At 39.5% G+C, this 18,264-nt stretch overlaps 2 protein-coding genes and 1 long non-coding RNA gene across 3 annotated transcripts in view; 2 read left to right on the top strand and 1 right to left on the bottom strand.

Moving 5' to 3' along the window:
• LOC103399854 (jun dimerization protein 2) lies at positions 1-7,004 on the top strand. The gene is made up of 4 exons (XM_008338489.3): positions 1-266; positions 3,718-3,935; positions 4,046-4,150; positions 5,898-7,004. Exons 1-4 carry the CDS (start codon positions 80-82, stop codon positions 6,066-6,068), a joined length of 681 nt encoding a protein of 226 aa, XP_008336711.1. The 5' UTR covers positions 1-79; the 3' UTR covers positions 6,069-7,004.
• A 631-nt stretch (positions 7,005-7,635) lies between these two features.
• Positions 7,636-18,264, top strand: part of flvcr2a (FLVCR choline and putative heme transporter 2a) — a 14,978-nt gene continuing 4,349 nt past the window's right edge. Inside the window, exons 1-6 of the mRNA XM_017041336.2 lie at positions 7,636-8,368; positions 13,382-13,523; positions 14,615-14,755; positions 15,034-15,101; positions 15,287-15,390; positions 18,169-18,264. The exon at positions 18,169-18,264 is cut by the window's right edge and continues 5 nt beyond it. Of these exons, the coding sequence (XP_016896825.1) occupies positions 7,883-8,368; positions 13,382-13,523; positions 14,615-14,755; positions 15,034-15,101; positions 15,287-15,390; positions 18,169-18,264 (1,037 nt within the window). The 5' untranslated portion in view covers positions 7,636-7,882. The remainder of the gene's footprint in view (positions 8,369-13,381; positions 13,524-14,614; positions 14,756-15,033; positions 15,102-15,286; positions 15,391-18,168) is intronic.
• Positions 9,891-11,061, bottom strand: LOC112486292 (uncharacterized). Its single transcript, XR_003048698.1, has 2 exons — positions 10,795-11,061; positions 9,891-10,608 (listed from the first exon to the last, which is right to left on the bottom strand). It is a non-coding gene; the product is annotated as an uncharacterized LOC112486292 (long non-coding RNA).

Below are 18,264 nucleotides of genomic sequence, written 5' to 3'. Positions count from 1 at the left end.
TGCCGTAGCTCTTTCTGCTGCCTCAGTCTTTCTGGATGGAGACTGGAGGAGGAGGAGCGCTGCGACTTCTGCTCCCACCATGTACTTTTTCACATCCCTGCTTACGTTTTGGCTGCCACTGCCTCATTTCCGCATTCCCAAGTCCTCCCAGATTGGGATCACGTTTAAAGTCGGGCTGATGCAACGGTTCCCACTTTTTAGAATCTACTCTCGACCCTCGGCTGACCAGAAGAGAGGACATTTGCTGCACCTGGGATCCAAGTCAGGTCTGTGTTCAAGACAACTGTTAAAGTTCACAGAAAGAGAGAAATGTTTTTTGTTTTTTTCTTCTTCTTCTTTTACACGCTGGGTACTTTATTGGCGCGCCACTCACTGGACACTGAGCAGGGCTCGTGAACAAGAAAGTGAGAAGCTGAGGTTTTCCTTTTCGGGGACATATTTTTGTGACTTTGACGTATTTTTGGTGTCTGTATTGAATCTGACATCCTGGTGACCATAAGGCAGAAATAGCTCGTTTCTTTTGGTTTGTATGCTGCTTTGAAATGGGACCCACGTTTACGTAATTTGGAACAAAATGTTCAAATTTTGCGCAATGTTTTGCGCTTCTTTTTGCACCGCATTTAAAAAAAGAATAGAAAATGCTGCTGTTTTAGCCGCTAAGTTGTCCGGTGGTTTCAAATTTTAACTCTGCAGCTCTCACATGGAAGGAGCGGAGAAAAAAAAAACTTCCGCTTCCAGGCAGCAGGACACAAGTCACCGCTTTGTTTTCATTTGATTTAAATTGATGAATGACGTTTTCTTCAGCTAAAAATAACATAATATCCAGCACAGAATATTTAAACAAACAACGGCTAACGTGTTTATATATCATGCTAACTTTGAGCTTAACCCGGTGTTGTTTTCATTTTTTATGCCTGGTTAGCATCAAGCTACTCCTGATATAATCCAATGTTTACTCTTAACTGACACATCCAGTGGTACCCAAAATAGGGGGCGGGCACCATCTGGGTGCATCGCATGAGAGGGGAAGAATAATAATAATAAAAAACAATTTTAAGTTTAGAGTTCGGTGTTTTAAATGAAGTTTAGATTTGAAGCAATAGCTTTGAGTATGTTGTTTTTGGAGGGACTAGAAAATAAAAGATTTACAGAAGGGGGCGGTGCAGGAAATCACTGGGCCAATTGGAGAATGTCTTTTTAACCAATTAGTTATTTTTAGCTACCTGTTAGTTATTAAAACTTCATTTTGTGTTGTCTTGAGCTTTTAGCTTTTATTTAGCTAAGCTAACAGCAAATGCATTAACCTGTGTTGTTGTTAACAATACGTTAAAAAGGCTCATGGGTTAAAATTCAAACTTTGTTAGCTGTGTAGGAAAACTTGTAGATTAAAACCCTTTTAAGCTTTGGAAAACTACAGTATTTGTAAAACAAACAAACAAACAAAAAACGTGATTTATTTTTGACAGTCCTGAGTCTGGTCTCCGTTGAAAGAAGGTTGGACACCTCTATTATCTGTGAGGCTGACATGTTTCTTATTGTTCAGCCTAACCTATTCCACATGGTACTGACTCTATTATAAAATCATATTCAGAGGTACCTGCCAAGTATGAGTACACAGACGAGGAATTTGACTCTGCTTTCTGTTGCTCTGGACTTTTCACATGTAAAAGTACAAATGATTCAGACAAGACAATAAAGTCATTCATTTAGCATAAGTTAAACAGTGACGGTGAGAAATTGTAAAGCAATGGATGAAGTGAAATACATCACATATACACATGTAAAGTACCCACATGTGCTGAATCTTACCTGGTTAATTAATACATTATCTGTAGTATTTACCAAACTACTTAATTAACTGTGATCCACAGCTAGCCAGATTTTATAACAACCATATCAAACAATTTTACATTCATTTTAATCGACAACCAATATTTTGACAATGCAGTTTTGAGAATAAAGGCTCCCTGTGTACCACTAGAGGGAGCCCAGGTGCCATCAGTGGTACACCTACCATAGTTTAAGAAACATAGATTTATAATAAAATAAAATAGCAGCTATTTCTTGATGTATGTTGTGTCTAAACTTAACGTTTAAAGTAAATATAGCTGCATTATTGAGCTCATGACAGAACTTAATAATTTCTAGAGTAGACAAACCAAACAATTCACAATCACTCTGCTGTACCTCCATTGACCACCAGGGTGAACATGATGGGATGAGTTACCTTATTTAATAGAACATCCTGGATGTCACATTTCTTTGATGCTGTTTTTAATTTCTCATGATAAATACTAGTACTTATGTGTGTAAAAAGTACTTGTCAACAAATACTGATACTAGGAGTTTTGTTCGGGGCTACAGTAGTACTGAAGGTTGCTGTAGGGATTTCCACCTGTCAGACACATGTACTGTTAGTTGTTTTGCTCTCACTTATTCTCTACTAGAGGGGTGCCCAATCCCTGGTCCACGGACCGGTACTAGTCCATGGCTCATTTGTAACTTGGTCGCAGAGCAAGAATAAATCATTTACTTTTTATTTCATTTATTTCCATTTACTTCATTTAAAGATAATCTGGAAATGTTTCTAGATAATACACTTTTCAATCTTTAACACCAACAGAATAAAGTCAAAAAGGTGTTTTATTTTGAAAATGACTGACCGGTTAATGATTCTACTAGATAGAATGAAAACATTACTGAACCAGAAACTAAATATAAAAACTGCCAATACTGAAAACAACTAACTGACTTTTTTAAACAGGATATTTTTAAGGGCAAAAACAAAGTAGTTTTGGTCTAATTTTAACCCCGTGCCTCCATCTGTAGCGCTTTGTTTTTACATTTTAAAACTACAGTTTAAACAAGTGCTGATGTTACAGGGACCGAGCAACGCTTTTATTCTTTGTGGTGGGTTCAACAGTTAGTCGGTTTTGTGTTCTGTTTGTTGAACGGTTCCTGTTTATCCCCGCAGTATGAGTTAAAGGTGAGTAATCGCCCCGGTGTAGTCATTTATAGCTTCATCATGTGCCTTGGAAATGTGCTGAGCTGTTGTAGTCATTTCCTGTCTCTTTGGCTGCCTTTGCTGAATCCCCTCCCAAACCCCCCCGCCCCCCCACTCATATATCACTAAAATGCTCATATTGGCTTTTTTCAGAGGAAGATGTTTCCCAGTGTTTGTGCGTAACAATTAAAATGATTTAATGTTGTGAGGGCTACAGTTCCTTTCTCCTGTGTTTCCTGGTGCAGAGTTCTTGGCAGCGGTTGGTTGGTCCGGGGTCTGACTGTGCTCTTTGTGCACATCTCTCCATTGGCTTTTGGGAATTCAATAAGGCAAATTCTTGTCAGCATTTCCTCTGCAGGAAAAAAAAAAGTAAAATATAGAAGTGAGAAATGGCCTAATGAGGGCAGCCTCAGCACCCAGCTCCTTGAACACAGCAGCAATTCATCACAAGTGAAGCGAAAACGAGGAGCAGTGCACCTTGAGTGAATGCCATCTCAAACAAATGGCAGGTCGAACAGAGGACTTCTGGGTCCATTTTTCTCCAACACATCACTGGAAAATGGATTTTTTATTTTTCTTGACGTTGTGTTTTGAAGCACATCTGACTGCGTTTTACTCTAAGGTGTAGCCGGCTACTTTTCATGTGTGCTCATTTAATCTGCTTCAGCAGCTGTCTGACGCTCTCTGCCGTTTTACCCCCCTTGTCTGTGTAGCTGTGGTCACGACTGAGTCTGACACGATGCCAGGACAAATCCCAGATCCCTCTGTGACTGCAGGCTCCCTGCCAAGCCTGGGCCCTCTGGCTGGGATCTCGGCCACCACGCTGACTGACAAGCTAAAATTCAGTGACCTCCAGGAGTATGGGACGATGCTCTCACCTCTGCACTTTTTGAACAGTCTGGGTAAACGACCCTTGGCCATCAAAACAGAGGTACAACACACTTACAGTGTAACTGATGGCTGTCTTTGGATGTAAAACAACACCTTATATTTTAATTATTTATTCGTCATTTATTTTTTTATCACTTTTTCCTGCTTAAGCGAGATGAAGAAGAAGAGAGGAGGAAACGGCGGCGGGAGAAAAACAAAGTGGCTGCAGCTCGATGTCGAAACAAAAAGAAAGAGAGGACAGACTATTTACAGAAGGTGAGACAATTGAAACTACTTAACATTGAAATATGAACGGTTCCATGCTAAATGTTGCTTTAAGAGTTGGCGCACATTACATAATCACACACAGTCTTACATTTACATATTAAGCAGACTCTTAATTGGATGATCAACAAGCAAGTATGTAGTTCCTCTGGGAATCGAACTAATGACTTCCGAGGCAGGCGTGCTGACTGCTGCACTATGGAACCAAACGATGTCTAGCTTCATATGTAATATTGTAAATAAATATACCCTTGTGGGAGCCTGAATATATGTGTATATATGAATGTACACTGCCTGGCCAAAAAAAAAGTCGCCACCTGGATTTAACGAAGCAAATAGGTAGGAGCCTCCTATTGGATAATTACTGCATGGGCAATTATCTTTCAGCTGGCAACAAGTTATTTAACCCCAACTGGTGCAATGAGTTGCTTCTCATTTCCTAAACAACCATGTCGAAAGACACATCCCGTGGTCATGGAAAAGATGTTAGTCTGTTTGAGAAGGGTCAAATCATTGGCATGCATCAAGCAGAGAAAACATCTAACGAGATTGCAGAAACTACTAAAATTGGGTTAAGAACTGTCCAGCGCATTATTAAAAACTGGAAGGATAGTGGGGACCCATCGTCTTCGAGGAAGAAATGTGGCCAGAAAAAAATCCTGAATGATCATGATCGGCGATCACTTAAACGTGTGGTGAGATCAAATCGAAGAAAAACAGTAGAACTCAGGGCTATGTTTAATAGTGAAAGTAAGAGCATTTCCACACACACAATGCGAAGGGAACTCAAGGGATTGGGACTGAACAGCTGTGTAGCCTTAAGAAAACCACTAATCAGTGAGGCTAACTGGCAAAAAAGGCTTCAATTTGCTAGGGAGCATAAAGATTGGACTCTGGAGCAATGGAAGAAGGTCATGTGGTCTGATGAGTCCAGATTTACCCTGTTCCAGAGTGATGGGCGCATCAGGGTAAGAAGAGAGGCAGGTGAAGTGATGCACCATCATGCCTAGTGTCTACTGTACAAGCCTTTGGGGGCAGGGTTATGATCTGGGGGTGCTGCAGGTTGTTAGGTCTGGGTTGATGGCACGGGCATATTCCAAGATGACAATGCCAGGATTCATCGGGCTCAAATTGTGAAAGACTGGTTCAGGGAGCATGAGACATCATTTTCACACATGGATTGGCCACCACAGAGTCCAGACCTTAACCCCATTGAGAATCTTTGAGATGTGCTGGAGAAGGCTTTGCGCAGCGGTCAGACTCTACCATCATCAATGCAAGATCTTGGTGAAAAATTAATGCAACACTGGATGGAAATAAATCTTGTGACATTGCAGAAGCTTATCGAAACAATGCCACAGCGAATGCGTGCTGCAATCAAAGCTAAAGGTGGTCCAACGAAATGTGTATGACCCTTTTTTTTGGTGGCGACTTTTATTTTTGGCCAGGCAGTGTATATACATATATAGTATACATACATATATATACACATATATTTATTCAATTCAAAATGCATTATTATTCTGAATCCACAACACACATATATACATATGTACATAGACACACACATGTATGCATACAAACATATATATTTATATATATATGTATATACTGTATATATACACTGCACCTCTAGGTACTTAGATAGATCATATAAAATGTTTTCTTTAATTATTATTAATATTTTAGTATATATTTATTTTCTTATCTCCTCTCTGTCACACCTTTCCTCTGACAGGAGTCGGAGCGACTAGAGATGTTAAATTCTGACCTTAAAGCACAGATTGAGGAGCTGAAACTGGAGCGGCAGCAACTCCACCATCGCCCCACATGTAGTGTCAGGACAGATAGTGTGAAAACACCGGAGAGTGAGGTGAACCCACTGCTGCAGCAGCTGCAGGACAAATGAAGGAAGGAGAAGGAGAAGGAGAAGGAGAACCAACTAGCAGCACTTAGCTTTGGATGGTGGAGAGAATAAAGGAGAACTCCAAACACCTCTGTCCCTGGGACACAGACCATCACAGCACAAAGTCTGGATCCAGAACTACGGACCATGATGAAGTTGAACTACAAGAAAACAACAACACGTTATTTTTTTTTAACGTTTCTTACTGCAGTATCCAGTTCATTGTTTCCTAGCAGACTTTTACGTTGGCCTCAGCCATTAGTTCAAACTGGTAACATCACAGGGTAATAACATTTCACTAGTTTGAATAATTAATATTTACATGTGTTGTGGATAAATATACATAGGCTAAATTACAGCTTTTCGTGTAATTAAGATGCTTTATAGCTATTTGCTTTCATTACAATAGATTATGCAGTTTACACATTCAAAAAAGCAAAAAAGCGCAGGCTTAGGACTTCTAGTGTTTAATTAATTTACTATTTAAATCATGAAAAACATTGGGCTTCTCCATTTATTATACTGGATCTATTATTTCAACTATGAGTGGATCTAGCCTCAAATATGTTTTTCTTTATATTTTATTAAATATTCTGCTTGGTCATTCTATGACACATACAGCAAGCACATCGATATTTAACCGGACAAAGTTTTACTAGAGAATTGTCCCATGTTTATATAACATATGTTTGTTTCATTTCAGGCATTAAAGGACACAGCTGACTACACACACCTTTTTATATTCTATATTTTGGCGCAGGCGTCATGTATGCACATATATATGGACTGTTTACATTGTACTTTATTTTCTGCTTTACTGTTACCACGGACATGTTTTATGTTTTTCTACTTTTGTATGTGATATTATAAAAAACAGTATGAATATAAGCTATTAAAAAACAGTTTGTACTTTTCTAAGTAATAAATCTTTAGTTTCTTTATGCCCTTGCATTTCGTTATTCTCTCAAACTGACAAGCGTTCTTGATGAAAACATATTGTTAAGGATGCCATCTAGTGGCCAAAAGGGACACAACGTGGTCTTCAGCCGGCATTTGTGAGGGAACAGGGATGAAAAGAAACGGAACAACAGTAATTAAATGAATAGCAAATTTGGAAAACATTGAGCTGAGTTTGACATTTGTATTTTTAGACTAAATAAATAAACAACTAATAATTGAATGCAAATCACCAGCAGAGATGAATAGAGGAAAGGTGAGTTTGAGACGGTTTGGACATAAGATGAGAAATGTCTGATTTAATTTACAAAAACAAAACTATATAATATATATATAACAAAATGTTGGCGATCTAGTTGGGGAAAAGGAGCCGTAGGGATGTGTGGCTGTAAACAAAGAGGACATAGATATGGTTGGTGTAACAGTAGAAGAGGCAAGGGATGAGCTGAAATGGTCCGCAGTCACGACCCCTGAAGAATGCACCTAAAAGGGGAGAAGAATCCACCTATAATGTCATCATAATAGTCCACTGACATGAGCGTGTACTCTGTGTTACGTCAGTCCCGAAGAGCCATTCACACCCAGGTAGGGGTGGAGTTCATAATCACGGCTCAGTGGCTCTGATTGGCCTCCTGACCAGACCTTATACACAGCTGTACTTAACTTCGTCAACATTCCGAGTCCTGAGTTAACGCATTGTGTCGTCTAACCTTTGACAAGTGAAGGTGAATTGTTAAACAGCACAACTCCTCAGACTGTTTATTCACTTAGCCGTATAAGATATAGAGGAAAACACCCCACAGGACACCAAGAAAACCGTTCCCCAGGTGAAGGAGAAAGGACCAGCTGCCCGGCTCCAGATGGAACCCTCCAGCATCCACAGGAGTGACGGCGACTCCGCTGCACCCACGCGTCTGTACAAGAGACGGTGGGTGATCCTGTTACTGTTCACCTTATACTCCATGAGCAACGCGTACCAATGGATCCAGTACGGGATCATCAGCAACATCTTCATGAGTTTCTACAAGGTGGACGCCTTATCTATAGACTTTCTGTCCATAGTCTACATGATCGCCTACATCCCCTTAATATTCCCGGTCACTTGGCTGCTGCACAAGAAGGGACTGCGCCTCACGGCGCTGCTGGCCAATGTGCTGAACTGCGCCGGGGCTTGGATCAAGGTGCCCAGTGCCAGACCGGACCTGTTCTGGGTGACCGTTGTCGGGCAGGTTGCAAGTTCACTGTCTCAGGTCTTCATCCTTGGGATTCCCTCCCGGATGGCGTCGGTCTGGTTCAGTGACAGAGAGGTTTCCACCGCCTGCTCCATCGGGGTTTTTGGGAACCAAGTAAGTAGGACAGTAGTTCTTTAAATATGCTGAAGTACTTTTTACTCTGTTAATAAAATATATATATAAATATATTATTATTATTATTATTATTACGGGCATAGGAGTTAAGGAAGCAGACTTGGATCCGAAAGGTTTCAGGTTCGATTCCACCAGCTGCCAGGTTCCCACTGAAGTGCTCCGAGCATGGCTTCGTCCCCACACACTGATCCCTGGGCGCTTAAAGCTGCCCACTGTTCACTTTGGTGATGGCTTAAAAGCAGAGGTCACATTTGGTTGTGTTTGCAGTGGTGTGCTGTGTCACGACAAATAATTCACTTTCACTTTTTTTTAAATAATAATAATAATTTTAATTTTAAGAGATTCAAAAAGAAGTTTCACATTTGGTGTAAGCAAAAAAACAAAAAAACCAAAAGAAACAACAAAAAACAAAAAAACAAACAAAAAAAAACTACTACTGTTACCTTTCTGGAGTAAGTTGCTCTGACCCTTGCTACTACTATCAGTATGATTTTCTTTTTATTATTATTATCGTATTACTTGCATAGTCCAGAAATGATAAGGTAAAAAAAAAAGTGGTGTTCAGACATTGGTTGAAGATAAGTCTGGTACTGATGCTGCAGTCCGGTAGCAGAGACAATCAAATAGTTTAAAAATCTTTAATTGGTTGAGTTTAGGTGAAAATGGAGGTCACATCGTAGAACGTAGAACTACAAAACAAGAGCATTGTCAGTGTAGTAAAATACCAGAAGTAATTCTCCATTTTTGTTGCTTTTATGTGTGTCAATGATGAGTACTACAGCTAAATAAATAGACAGGTAAAGAAGGACACATTAACTGGACAGGTAAAGCAGGTTCCAAGCCCCACATCGGCTACTGGTTACAAAAGACTAAAGACCACATTAATAACAGCCTGGGTTTTTAATAATAATTTATATTTATATCGATAATTTCGAATAATTATACAAACTCCTAACTGAATAAGTAATTCGTGACTTTCCGGCGTATAACGTAGTTGTGGTGGTGAGCGGAAATGACGTCAATGTAGTCCAAATATTGAAGTGCAAAATAAGAGGTGCCAACACAGCTTTGTTGGCAGCTGGGTCCTGTTGCAGGTATTGTACGCTGTCATTTTCCTTATATATTTTCCACGTTTTACCTCGTAAGTCAATATTTCTACATTGTTTCTCGGTCTAGCTTGATTTCGGAGAAGCCTTTTCGACTCTGGTGACGCTTGTCGTCGACTAATTCCATTAGTATGTTTTACATGGGGCACAGTAAGAGGTCGGTTTGTCTCAAAACTGTTGTACCACTTTTATTTTATTTCACTTTTTTTCACGCCCAGAACAAGCTAGCTTACCTACTGTGTCCGAACACCTTGTTACAGTAGATACGTTATAAAAGTGTTTAAAAAAAGTTTCGCAGTATTCGTGTAAAACTCAAGGCCCAGCGCCAAGTCATTTTTTATATAAATTGAACGTTTTTTATTACACAGCAATAAAAAAATACTTAATAAATAATATTCAATTGCAGTAACATTTATTAACACATTATGGAGTAGTTACATCTATACAGTGTCCCATTTACAACCAGCCCTCCGTGGGGAACCGTATTGATGATGTGCCCCCCCTCCCCAATGAACATGATTTTGATATTCCATTTTTTTTCCGTTTTAGAATTGTAAGATAGTATTATTATAGTACATAGTATATTATTGGTAATATTTTCCATTATTTCTCTATATTGTGATGATTTACTTTTCACGGTATTATTGCTAATGACCTGCATGTATTTTAGTAGTATCGTGCACAAAAAAATTAGATTGCAAGATTTTTTCACGAGGTCACACATAATCTATACTTTGTATCTAATATTGAGCCCCCCCTGGACATGTCAGGTGTCTGTCTGTTGCCATGCATTTCTAGTACATTCTAAAATGCATTATTAGCATCTGATCATTAAAAACACGGGAGGGAGAAACCTGTGAGACCAGTCAGGTGAGAAGTCAGGGTAAAGAAAGAACACACAAAAAGCAACGGTTTTGGTCTTGTCTTCCAGCTGTTAACTTAAGCAGAAAAATAAGGAATAAATGGAGAGTTTTAGTCAGAAGAGGAGTTCTCTGAATGAAGTCATAGACCATGATTGGTCCTCCAACCACCTGGGAAGACACTTCCAACTGCCTTTCAGTATGAGCCGTGACACTGTGGAATATTCTAGACTGGACTCAACAGAGCACCAACCTGTAATGGAGACCAAGTTGTACAAACGACGCTGGGTCATGCTACTTATCTTTAGCGCCTACTCCATGAGCAATGCCTTCATGTGGCTACAGTACGGCGTCATCAACAACATCTTCATGCACTTTTACAACGTCGATTCAGAGGCCATCAATTTGCTCTCCATGGTCTACTTTTTCTCCTACATACCTCTGATTCTCCCTGTCATCTGGATGCTGGACAAGCGTGGTCTCAGGGACATTTTGGTGGTGGGGGCCGCCTTTAACTGCATCGGGGCATGGATCAAGACCAGCACGGCGGACCCCCAAATGTTTGTCGTGACCTTGTTTGGCCAGTTCGTGTGCTCCGTGGCCACGGTTTTTGTCCTGGGCATCCCATCCCGACTGGCGTCACTGTGGTTTGGGCAGCACGAGGTGTCCACCGTGTTCGGATCTTTTTAAAATTTTGCCCTCCGAAAAGGCTTGTCTGACTAACAAGTATTTTACTAAGTGTGTTTTTTTTAGCTGTGCTCTGATGGTGTGTATTGAAGTTGTAAAAAAATTGTGGGGAAAAAAACTCATAAAAACATTTGCAACGTCAGATACAATCAGTAAAACCTTTGCCTGACTGAGCCTTTTCTTTTATTGGCTGTGCTGCTGGACATGTGATCTGAAAGAGTACACTGAAAGACTTAAAGTTTAAAAGTCAAGGTAAATTAATATGTATCTCCAACTGTTAAATATTAAATGTTTATTTATTATTCAATTAACATAGATTAATTAAAAATAATTTAATGATCAAATTCCAAAATTTGACATGTGCGTTCTGTAAACCAGGGGCGTCCACACTTTTTTTGGCATAGGAGCTACTCTTCAAATGACCCTGATAAAGTAATCTACCTTCATTGAAAACATAAATATATATTTACTTATACGAACTGAACATACTTTATTTATACTTTATATGTTGGGTTGCTGATTACTTCATGTGACCGTGTGGCTCAATATGGTTTAATTCTTACGGTATATGGCACTACTACACACTCAAGAATGATATAATTTTTTTTTTTTTTAATTACTCGTGATCTATTGGGACTTTTTTGTGATCTACTGCTAGATCCCCATCTGCTATTTGGGCACCCCTGCTGTAAGTATATATGTGTGCTATTTTGGCACCCCTGCTGTAAGTATATATGTGTTCAAATTTATTAAGTTTGTAATTGGCTAAAAAATGGCAGGCTGTGGCTTAGTGATACGAGGATTGGCCATTTTATCAAAGGATGGCAGGTTTGAATCCTGCCATGGCTGGATGTTCTGTGTTGTTCAAGTGCTTTCTACCTTCTCTTCTCAGTGTTTTGTACACCTTCTGCACATTGGAATTTGTTGTCACCACAGTCTAAACAGGGACAATAGAAGGATATCTGACCACTAGAATGCTCTTAAACCTCTGAAGTTTTTCCACCATTTGAAGTGTGTCCTCTGTCACCTGCTGGAGGACAAACACCGCACACCGGCTATTGTCGCGTAAGCTCTTGCTGTGTGCGTTCGCCCAGTTCCCTGATGCTCCAGAGAAAGATGCATTGTTGTTCATGTTTTCTTGCTCACCAAGACTTTGGTACTTTGGCCCTGGTCTCCGTTTCCGTCATTTCCAAATTTTGAAGGATGAAGTAGTTCATGTTTGTTCAGGAGTAGTTCAAACCAACACTGGTCAGTAGGATTTCTAAGACCTGCAATCCTTTGAACATCAAAAAGATCGACAGTTCATTGTGCTAAATTTACCCTGACATTAGTGGCCATTGTGAAAATTGTTAGTTTACTCATGACAAACTCTATATATGTATGCTACGAAGAGGAGCCGGTGCTCTGAAAATATATTTGGGTAGTCAGTAACTATTGTTTTTTTTAAACTGACTTCTGTTGTTTGTTCCTAGAAGCTGTGTCACTTTCTTGGCTTTCCTTACAATCAAGGGACCAGTACTGTTGTTGTGGCTGTAGTAACTAAGGATGAGGGTCCCACAGATGTAGCAATAATATGTGGAATGTTCAGTCATTTATTAACTTTGTGAGTGTGGTGGTGTTAGCAAACGCAAAAGTAGGCTAACAAGTTTGTAAATGATCTAAACCGTACTTTAGAAGTGGACATGAATGTCCTTCGCTCTCTGTAAATCCATTAAAAAAACCAAACTGTTTTGAACATGATGTCAGTTTTGAAAACTGCCATTATTTTTTTTTTTTATGACTGTAAAGTTTGATGGGGCCAAAAATACTCTACTACTAAATAAGCCATCAGATTATAATGACCTTTCATTGGCTGCCAAAACACTGTGTATTCTGACCTTTCTGGACGTGAACCAGTATTTTCTTTTTCTTTGGTAATTTGACCTACAGTGTAGATGACGTTTGATAAATGTGGACTACTGTAGAACAGAAACATCCCATAAAAGCTGCAGTTTTGGAAATGCCCTGACTTAGTCCTGTATGACATTGTTTCCCAAAGACTGGGTCGCAACCCTCAGGTGGGTCACACGATATATTTTTTGGGTCATCTCACATCATGTTTTCCAGGAGTTTATGAATAATGTCTGTTGACTTGGGTCGTGAAGGTTTGTGACTGGGTCCCCAGAAAAAAAGGTTTGGGAAACACTGCAGTACGACTAGTCTCGTATTCTCTGGATCTCCATAACTGATGAACTGACCTGTCAACAGATGTTTGGTTTAACCATTTACCATCTGCTTGTGTGTGAGTTTGTGTGTAGGTCTTGAGTATTTTTTATTTATTGACTGACTCTCCTTTGCAGTTGGGCATTGCCATTGGGTTCCTGGTCCCGCCCATTCTCGTGCCCAATGTGGAGGACGTAGATGAGCTGGCGCACCACATCAGGGTCATGTTCTACATCAGCGCTGGAGTGGCCACCATTATCTTCATCCTCGTGGTCATCTGTAAGTCTCTGAGGGGAGTTAGCTTTTCTCCCCCTCTGTCCTGGAGCTCTTTACTCACTCATGCAGCAGTAACCCACTGTGATCGTCTAGCATGTTTGTTTTTTTAGTGAGCGACCCGATAACGGTGGTGTTACATCATCTTCTTGGTCCATGATGGTTATGCCAAAGATCTGACCACATCGAAGTCATATAGACCTATAAAATATCTCTACAAAAGCTCTTTTTAAAATGTTAGTTCCATTATAATTAGTTATTTATTTTCTTCTACAGTAGGATCTGATGTTTGACTGTTAAGCTTCTCACAAAGTCTGCATCCGACCCACTGCTCAATGGCTCTGCAGGCCACGAGATGAGCAGCTCAAACAATTGCGGAAATTGTCCAGGCGTTGACGTGATGTGTTTGGACACGATGTGAAATACATGAAAACCCAGGGAGTCAGGAGAGTTTTGGGAAATGGTCATTTACGGTGCACGTCAGCTCCTTAAAGTTTTACTTTTATCGCCCTTAAGGACGGTAGCTGGCTAACAGGGACAAGTTTATTGTCTTGAGTCTGAGATTTAGTGAAGACTCAGTATGCACAGAGAGAATAAAACCAGTCTAATTTGGATTTGAAGAAGTCATATTCGCGGTTCCCAAAGTGGGGGGCAGGTCCTCCCTTTGGGACAAAAAGTTATTACTTAGGGGCACATTATGGCAAATTAAATTCGATATCAGTAATGTTTTTTATTTGTGCCACAGTAGTATATTTTCACAGTTTTTAAATTGTTTTCTTGTGTTCAGGTTGAAGAATTAAAATTTATTTTTTATTTTTTGTTCCTATACTTTCATGTAAACAAGGTCTCTAAGCCCTAAATTTCAGAAAGAGGGATTTTTTTCTGGTCATGACTTTGACTGATTCTTAGACTAAAAATGTAGCACAATGTTTTCATTTCTGTAAAAGTTTTAATTATAAGGGCTATTATTTAATTATCTTTGAATAAACGTCAGCCCACGATCTAATGGACATGTTTCTACTGGTCATGTTAAACACCAGCTGAGTTTTCTGAATAGACATTACTGTAACCTCATTATGCGTCTGCCTGTGTCTCAGTGTTCCAGGAGAGACCAGAGCTTCCTCCCTCTCAGGCCCAGGCTCATGCCAGGAACATACATGAAGCGGAATATTCGTACTCCGCCTCTATTTTGAGGCTGCTCCGCAACAAGGCCTTCATGCTACTGATGGTCAGCTACGGTGGGTCCTTTTTTTAAATTTTAAAAATATTTATATATGTATAATGTATATTATATACTTTTTAGAATTTTATTTTTTAAATTATTATTTGTTGTAATTATTTAAAACATCACACATTGTGTCAATTCATATTGATGATGACGATGTTTGGCATGTTGGGAAGTGGGTTAAATAAGGCCAGATTTATTAATAGTATGTTAGAGACTCCATATACAACTTTTATTTCATGTTTAAAAAAAAAAAGTATTTTAAACTCTTTTAATTTTTTTTTAACACAGGCCTGAGCACTGGTGCTTTCTATGCTGTGTCCACTCTGTTGAACCAGATGATCATCGAGCACTATCCAGTAAGTTCTACAACTTTTTTAAAGCAACATAAGCAGAACATTTTTGTCTTTGTTCACTCCTCCACTGCCATGACCTCTGCGACCCTGACGGAGACCACAGGAGTCCGTATTGTTAGGATTGTGTGTTTTTACGAAAGTTTTTTCTTTAAAACAAAAAATGTAACCATTGATGTTTTTGATCTCAGGGTGAAGAGGTGAATGTTGGGAGAATTGGCCTGAGTATCATCATCGCTGGTATGGTGGGCACCCTCATCTGTGGCATTTGGCTGGACAAGACCAAAACCTTCAAGTGAGAGAAAAGGAAAACAAAAACTATCATCTTGTAAACATTTGTCTGCCGTCTTCAAAGGACAAAAACAAGTATAAAGGCACAAATTTAGATTGAAGTTATTTTATATTACAATCTATTAACAAAAAAAATCCCCTCATTTGTTTTCGTCGGTTTCTCACAACAAACCTAACAACTTTTTTTTTTAATGATAACTTAAGGTTTAAGGTTTTTTTTTCTCCTTTATACTTGGCGGAAAACTGCACCACTAGATGTTGCTAAAGCCTTCACTTTGTACCTTAAACTCATCTAATTAAAAATAAATCTGATAGAACCAGCAGTTCTTCGTGGCCGTTACGTGTACGATCCCCAAGTGTCGCACTTTTATCACCATGTGGACACGTAATGACCTTCACGTATCTCCTGACCGCTGTGGTATCGTTCATCAGATTAGTGCACCTGGCTTACAGTAATTGTGAGAGTTACCATTAGGGAGTCATCACTAAATATAATTTAGATTCCATGAGGCTTTTTCTGCTTTGATTTATTTTTTGAATAAATTAAACCTGTTCACAAGTGACAAGTCTCATTGTCATACGCACAGAAGCATTTGTCGTTCACTCAAGGCACACCACGTGTTCCAAACCAATATCCATCAGAAACAAAGATCCCTGACATGACCCTTGGAAGTGTTGTGATTGATTTATTAAGTCGGAGTTTGTGCTTAGTTTGACGACTTGGACCTGAACGCCCGAATACATATATAGGTTGACGTGTTCTGTCTTACACTTACTGTACAGTAAAATGCCTCAGGCAGTGTTCGTGATTCAGGTGTTGTTGCTCTTTTCCTTTTTTTTATTGCCAATTTTTGAATGTAGTTTTGTGTTGAACTAAACCAAACTTTACCAAAGTGACCCCAATCCATGTTTGCCCACATCTGACTTTTGTTGTCCAATTGTTTTATTTCTTGTCCTAGCCACCTTTCGGTGATGGAGTGGATATCATATTCTCAGCTATGCACCTCCGCCACAAGGTGTCACTGGTTTAACAGTAACCTGGTGTAAAAATATATAAATTATAATTAAGTGTTCCCTCTCTATATCACGGTTCTGCTTACGCTGCCTGAGTACACCGCTGATTTTTTTTCAATCTGATCTTGCGAATTTTTTGCTATATCGTGAAATATCGCAAAAAATAAACTAAAAGACATTTTAAAATAATCATATATACGAAAATCTTGACTTTGAAAATGTGGATTCTCGTTTTTGAAATTGAGATAAGCGCATTTGCGAACGATCACTGGTAGCTTTGTTTACCTAGATGAGGTCGTACACAACAGCATACTATTGGCTAATATGATGCGTACTTGGTGTACAATTGGCTAATTGAGCATGTTCTTTAAGTTTTATGTTATGAAATAGGAATGAATCCAAGGCACTCCTTGTTTAAGAGAAAATTTAAAAAGCCTTTATTTTGCATGGAAGCAACCTGCGGGTAGCAGCACCACTGGGGTCGGATGGTGGGCAGATTTGAACCATAATGTGAACAGTCAGGCCAAAAGGTCAGTGTGAACATACAGCAGCCTTTGTGGAGGGTGCTACAACCTGTGGCTCCTGAGACACGTGTAGCTCTTTGCATTGACTTTCTGCAAGATCATTGAAAAACATTTGTGCCTGATGCATCACATTGACCAGTATTATAAGTGCGTAGTAGTAATACTCTAATACTAAAGCACTGTAGATACTACAGAGAAAAGGACTTTAAAGTCAATCAAGTTCAAAGCAATTTAACACGTCACACTTATTTTTTTCAGCCTGCATGCTAACAGCCAAACGACATAATGTCGTCCTCGCTAAAAATCAGGTGTGATTTTTTTTTTTTTTTACACCACTGCATTTAAAGGTGGATAACCAATAATAAATAAACCAACTAGTTTAGTTGTTATAGAACATAGTCCAGTTCTTTTAAACTGTGTGACAGTTGTTAGCTGTTACATAATATTGTCAGAAAGCAATCCCGCTCCTCAGATTCCACTCATGCCATCAGGAGCAGTCGGGTCCAAGGTTTTATTCACAAAAACATTTTTTACCAATTCAGTTCATGCGTGGTTGTGCAACAGACAGAACAACTAATCCTGTCTGAACAAATAGCCTCAGGTTAGGGCTGTTTTTTTTTCTTTCTTTCTTTGATGAACAAGGTTTAAAAATTGTATTTGAGCTCCAAGGCTAAACCAAAGGCTGTTACTTATTTAACCTATAATCCTAACGGAACTAGCCTTCGAAGCAGTGGTGGCTTAGTGGTTAAGGAAGCAGACTTGGGTCTGGAAGGCTTCAGGTTCGGGTCCACAGGTGCCAAGTTAACAGTGAGGTGCTCTGAGCATGGCACTGTGTCCACACACTGCTCCCTTAACGCTGCCCTCTGCTGACTATGGTGATGGGTTAAAAGCAGAGGTTGTATTTTATTGTGTGTGCAGTGGTGTGCTGTGTCACAATGACAAATAATACACTTTTTGAAGGGTTAAATCTGATCTGGGATCGCAATAAAACCCCAGACCTTGGTAACACTTTATTGTAGAATTTTCTCTCTCAGAGAAAGCTGAGCAGGAGTGTGGTAAACATGAGCCTTGTCACAAGGTTGAATGTCTTTAGGTACACTAAGTCAATATTGAAGCGAATTACATTCAGAGCTAAGATGTTTTGGAGCATGCAGAGTTTGTGTTTCCGCCATGTGTAAACCAAGTACTGGCTAGTACTGCTGCAGAGCTCAGGTGACTAATATATTGCTTCCCTCTTGTTTCAGGCAGACCACCCTGACTGTTTATTTCCTGATGTTGATTGGAATGATTATCTTCACCTTTACCCTCAATCTGGGTCATCTGTGGCTGCTGTTCATCAC

The sequence above is a fragment of the Cynoglossus semilaevis genome, chromosome 1, assembly GCF_000523025.1.
Source record: "Cynoglossus semilaevis isolate Cse_v1.0 chromosome 1, Cse_v1.0, whole genome shotgun sequence".
Taxonomy (NCBI): domain Eukaryota; kingdom Metazoa; phylum Chordata; class Actinopteri; order Pleuronectiformes; family Cynoglossidae; genus Cynoglossus; species Cynoglossus semilaevis.
Note: the sequence above shows the minus strand (reverse complement) of the source record. Positions and strands in the feature narration are given on the sequence as shown.

Excerpts from the sequence above, each read along its gene's own strand:
- LOC103399854 (XM_008338489.3), top strand. The coding sequence starts at position 80 with ATGTACTTTTTCACATCCCTGCTTACGTTTTGGCTGCCACTGCCTCAT. Across the intron at positions 267-3,717 it reads GCACCTGGGATCCAAGTCAG|CTGTGGTCACGACTGAGTCT; the intron begins GTCTGTGTTCAA and ends TTGTCTGTGTAG. Across the intron at positions 3,936-4,045 it reads CCTTGGCCATCAAAACAGAG|CGAGATGAAGAAGAAGAGAG; the intron begins GTACAACACACT and ends TTCCTGCTTAAG.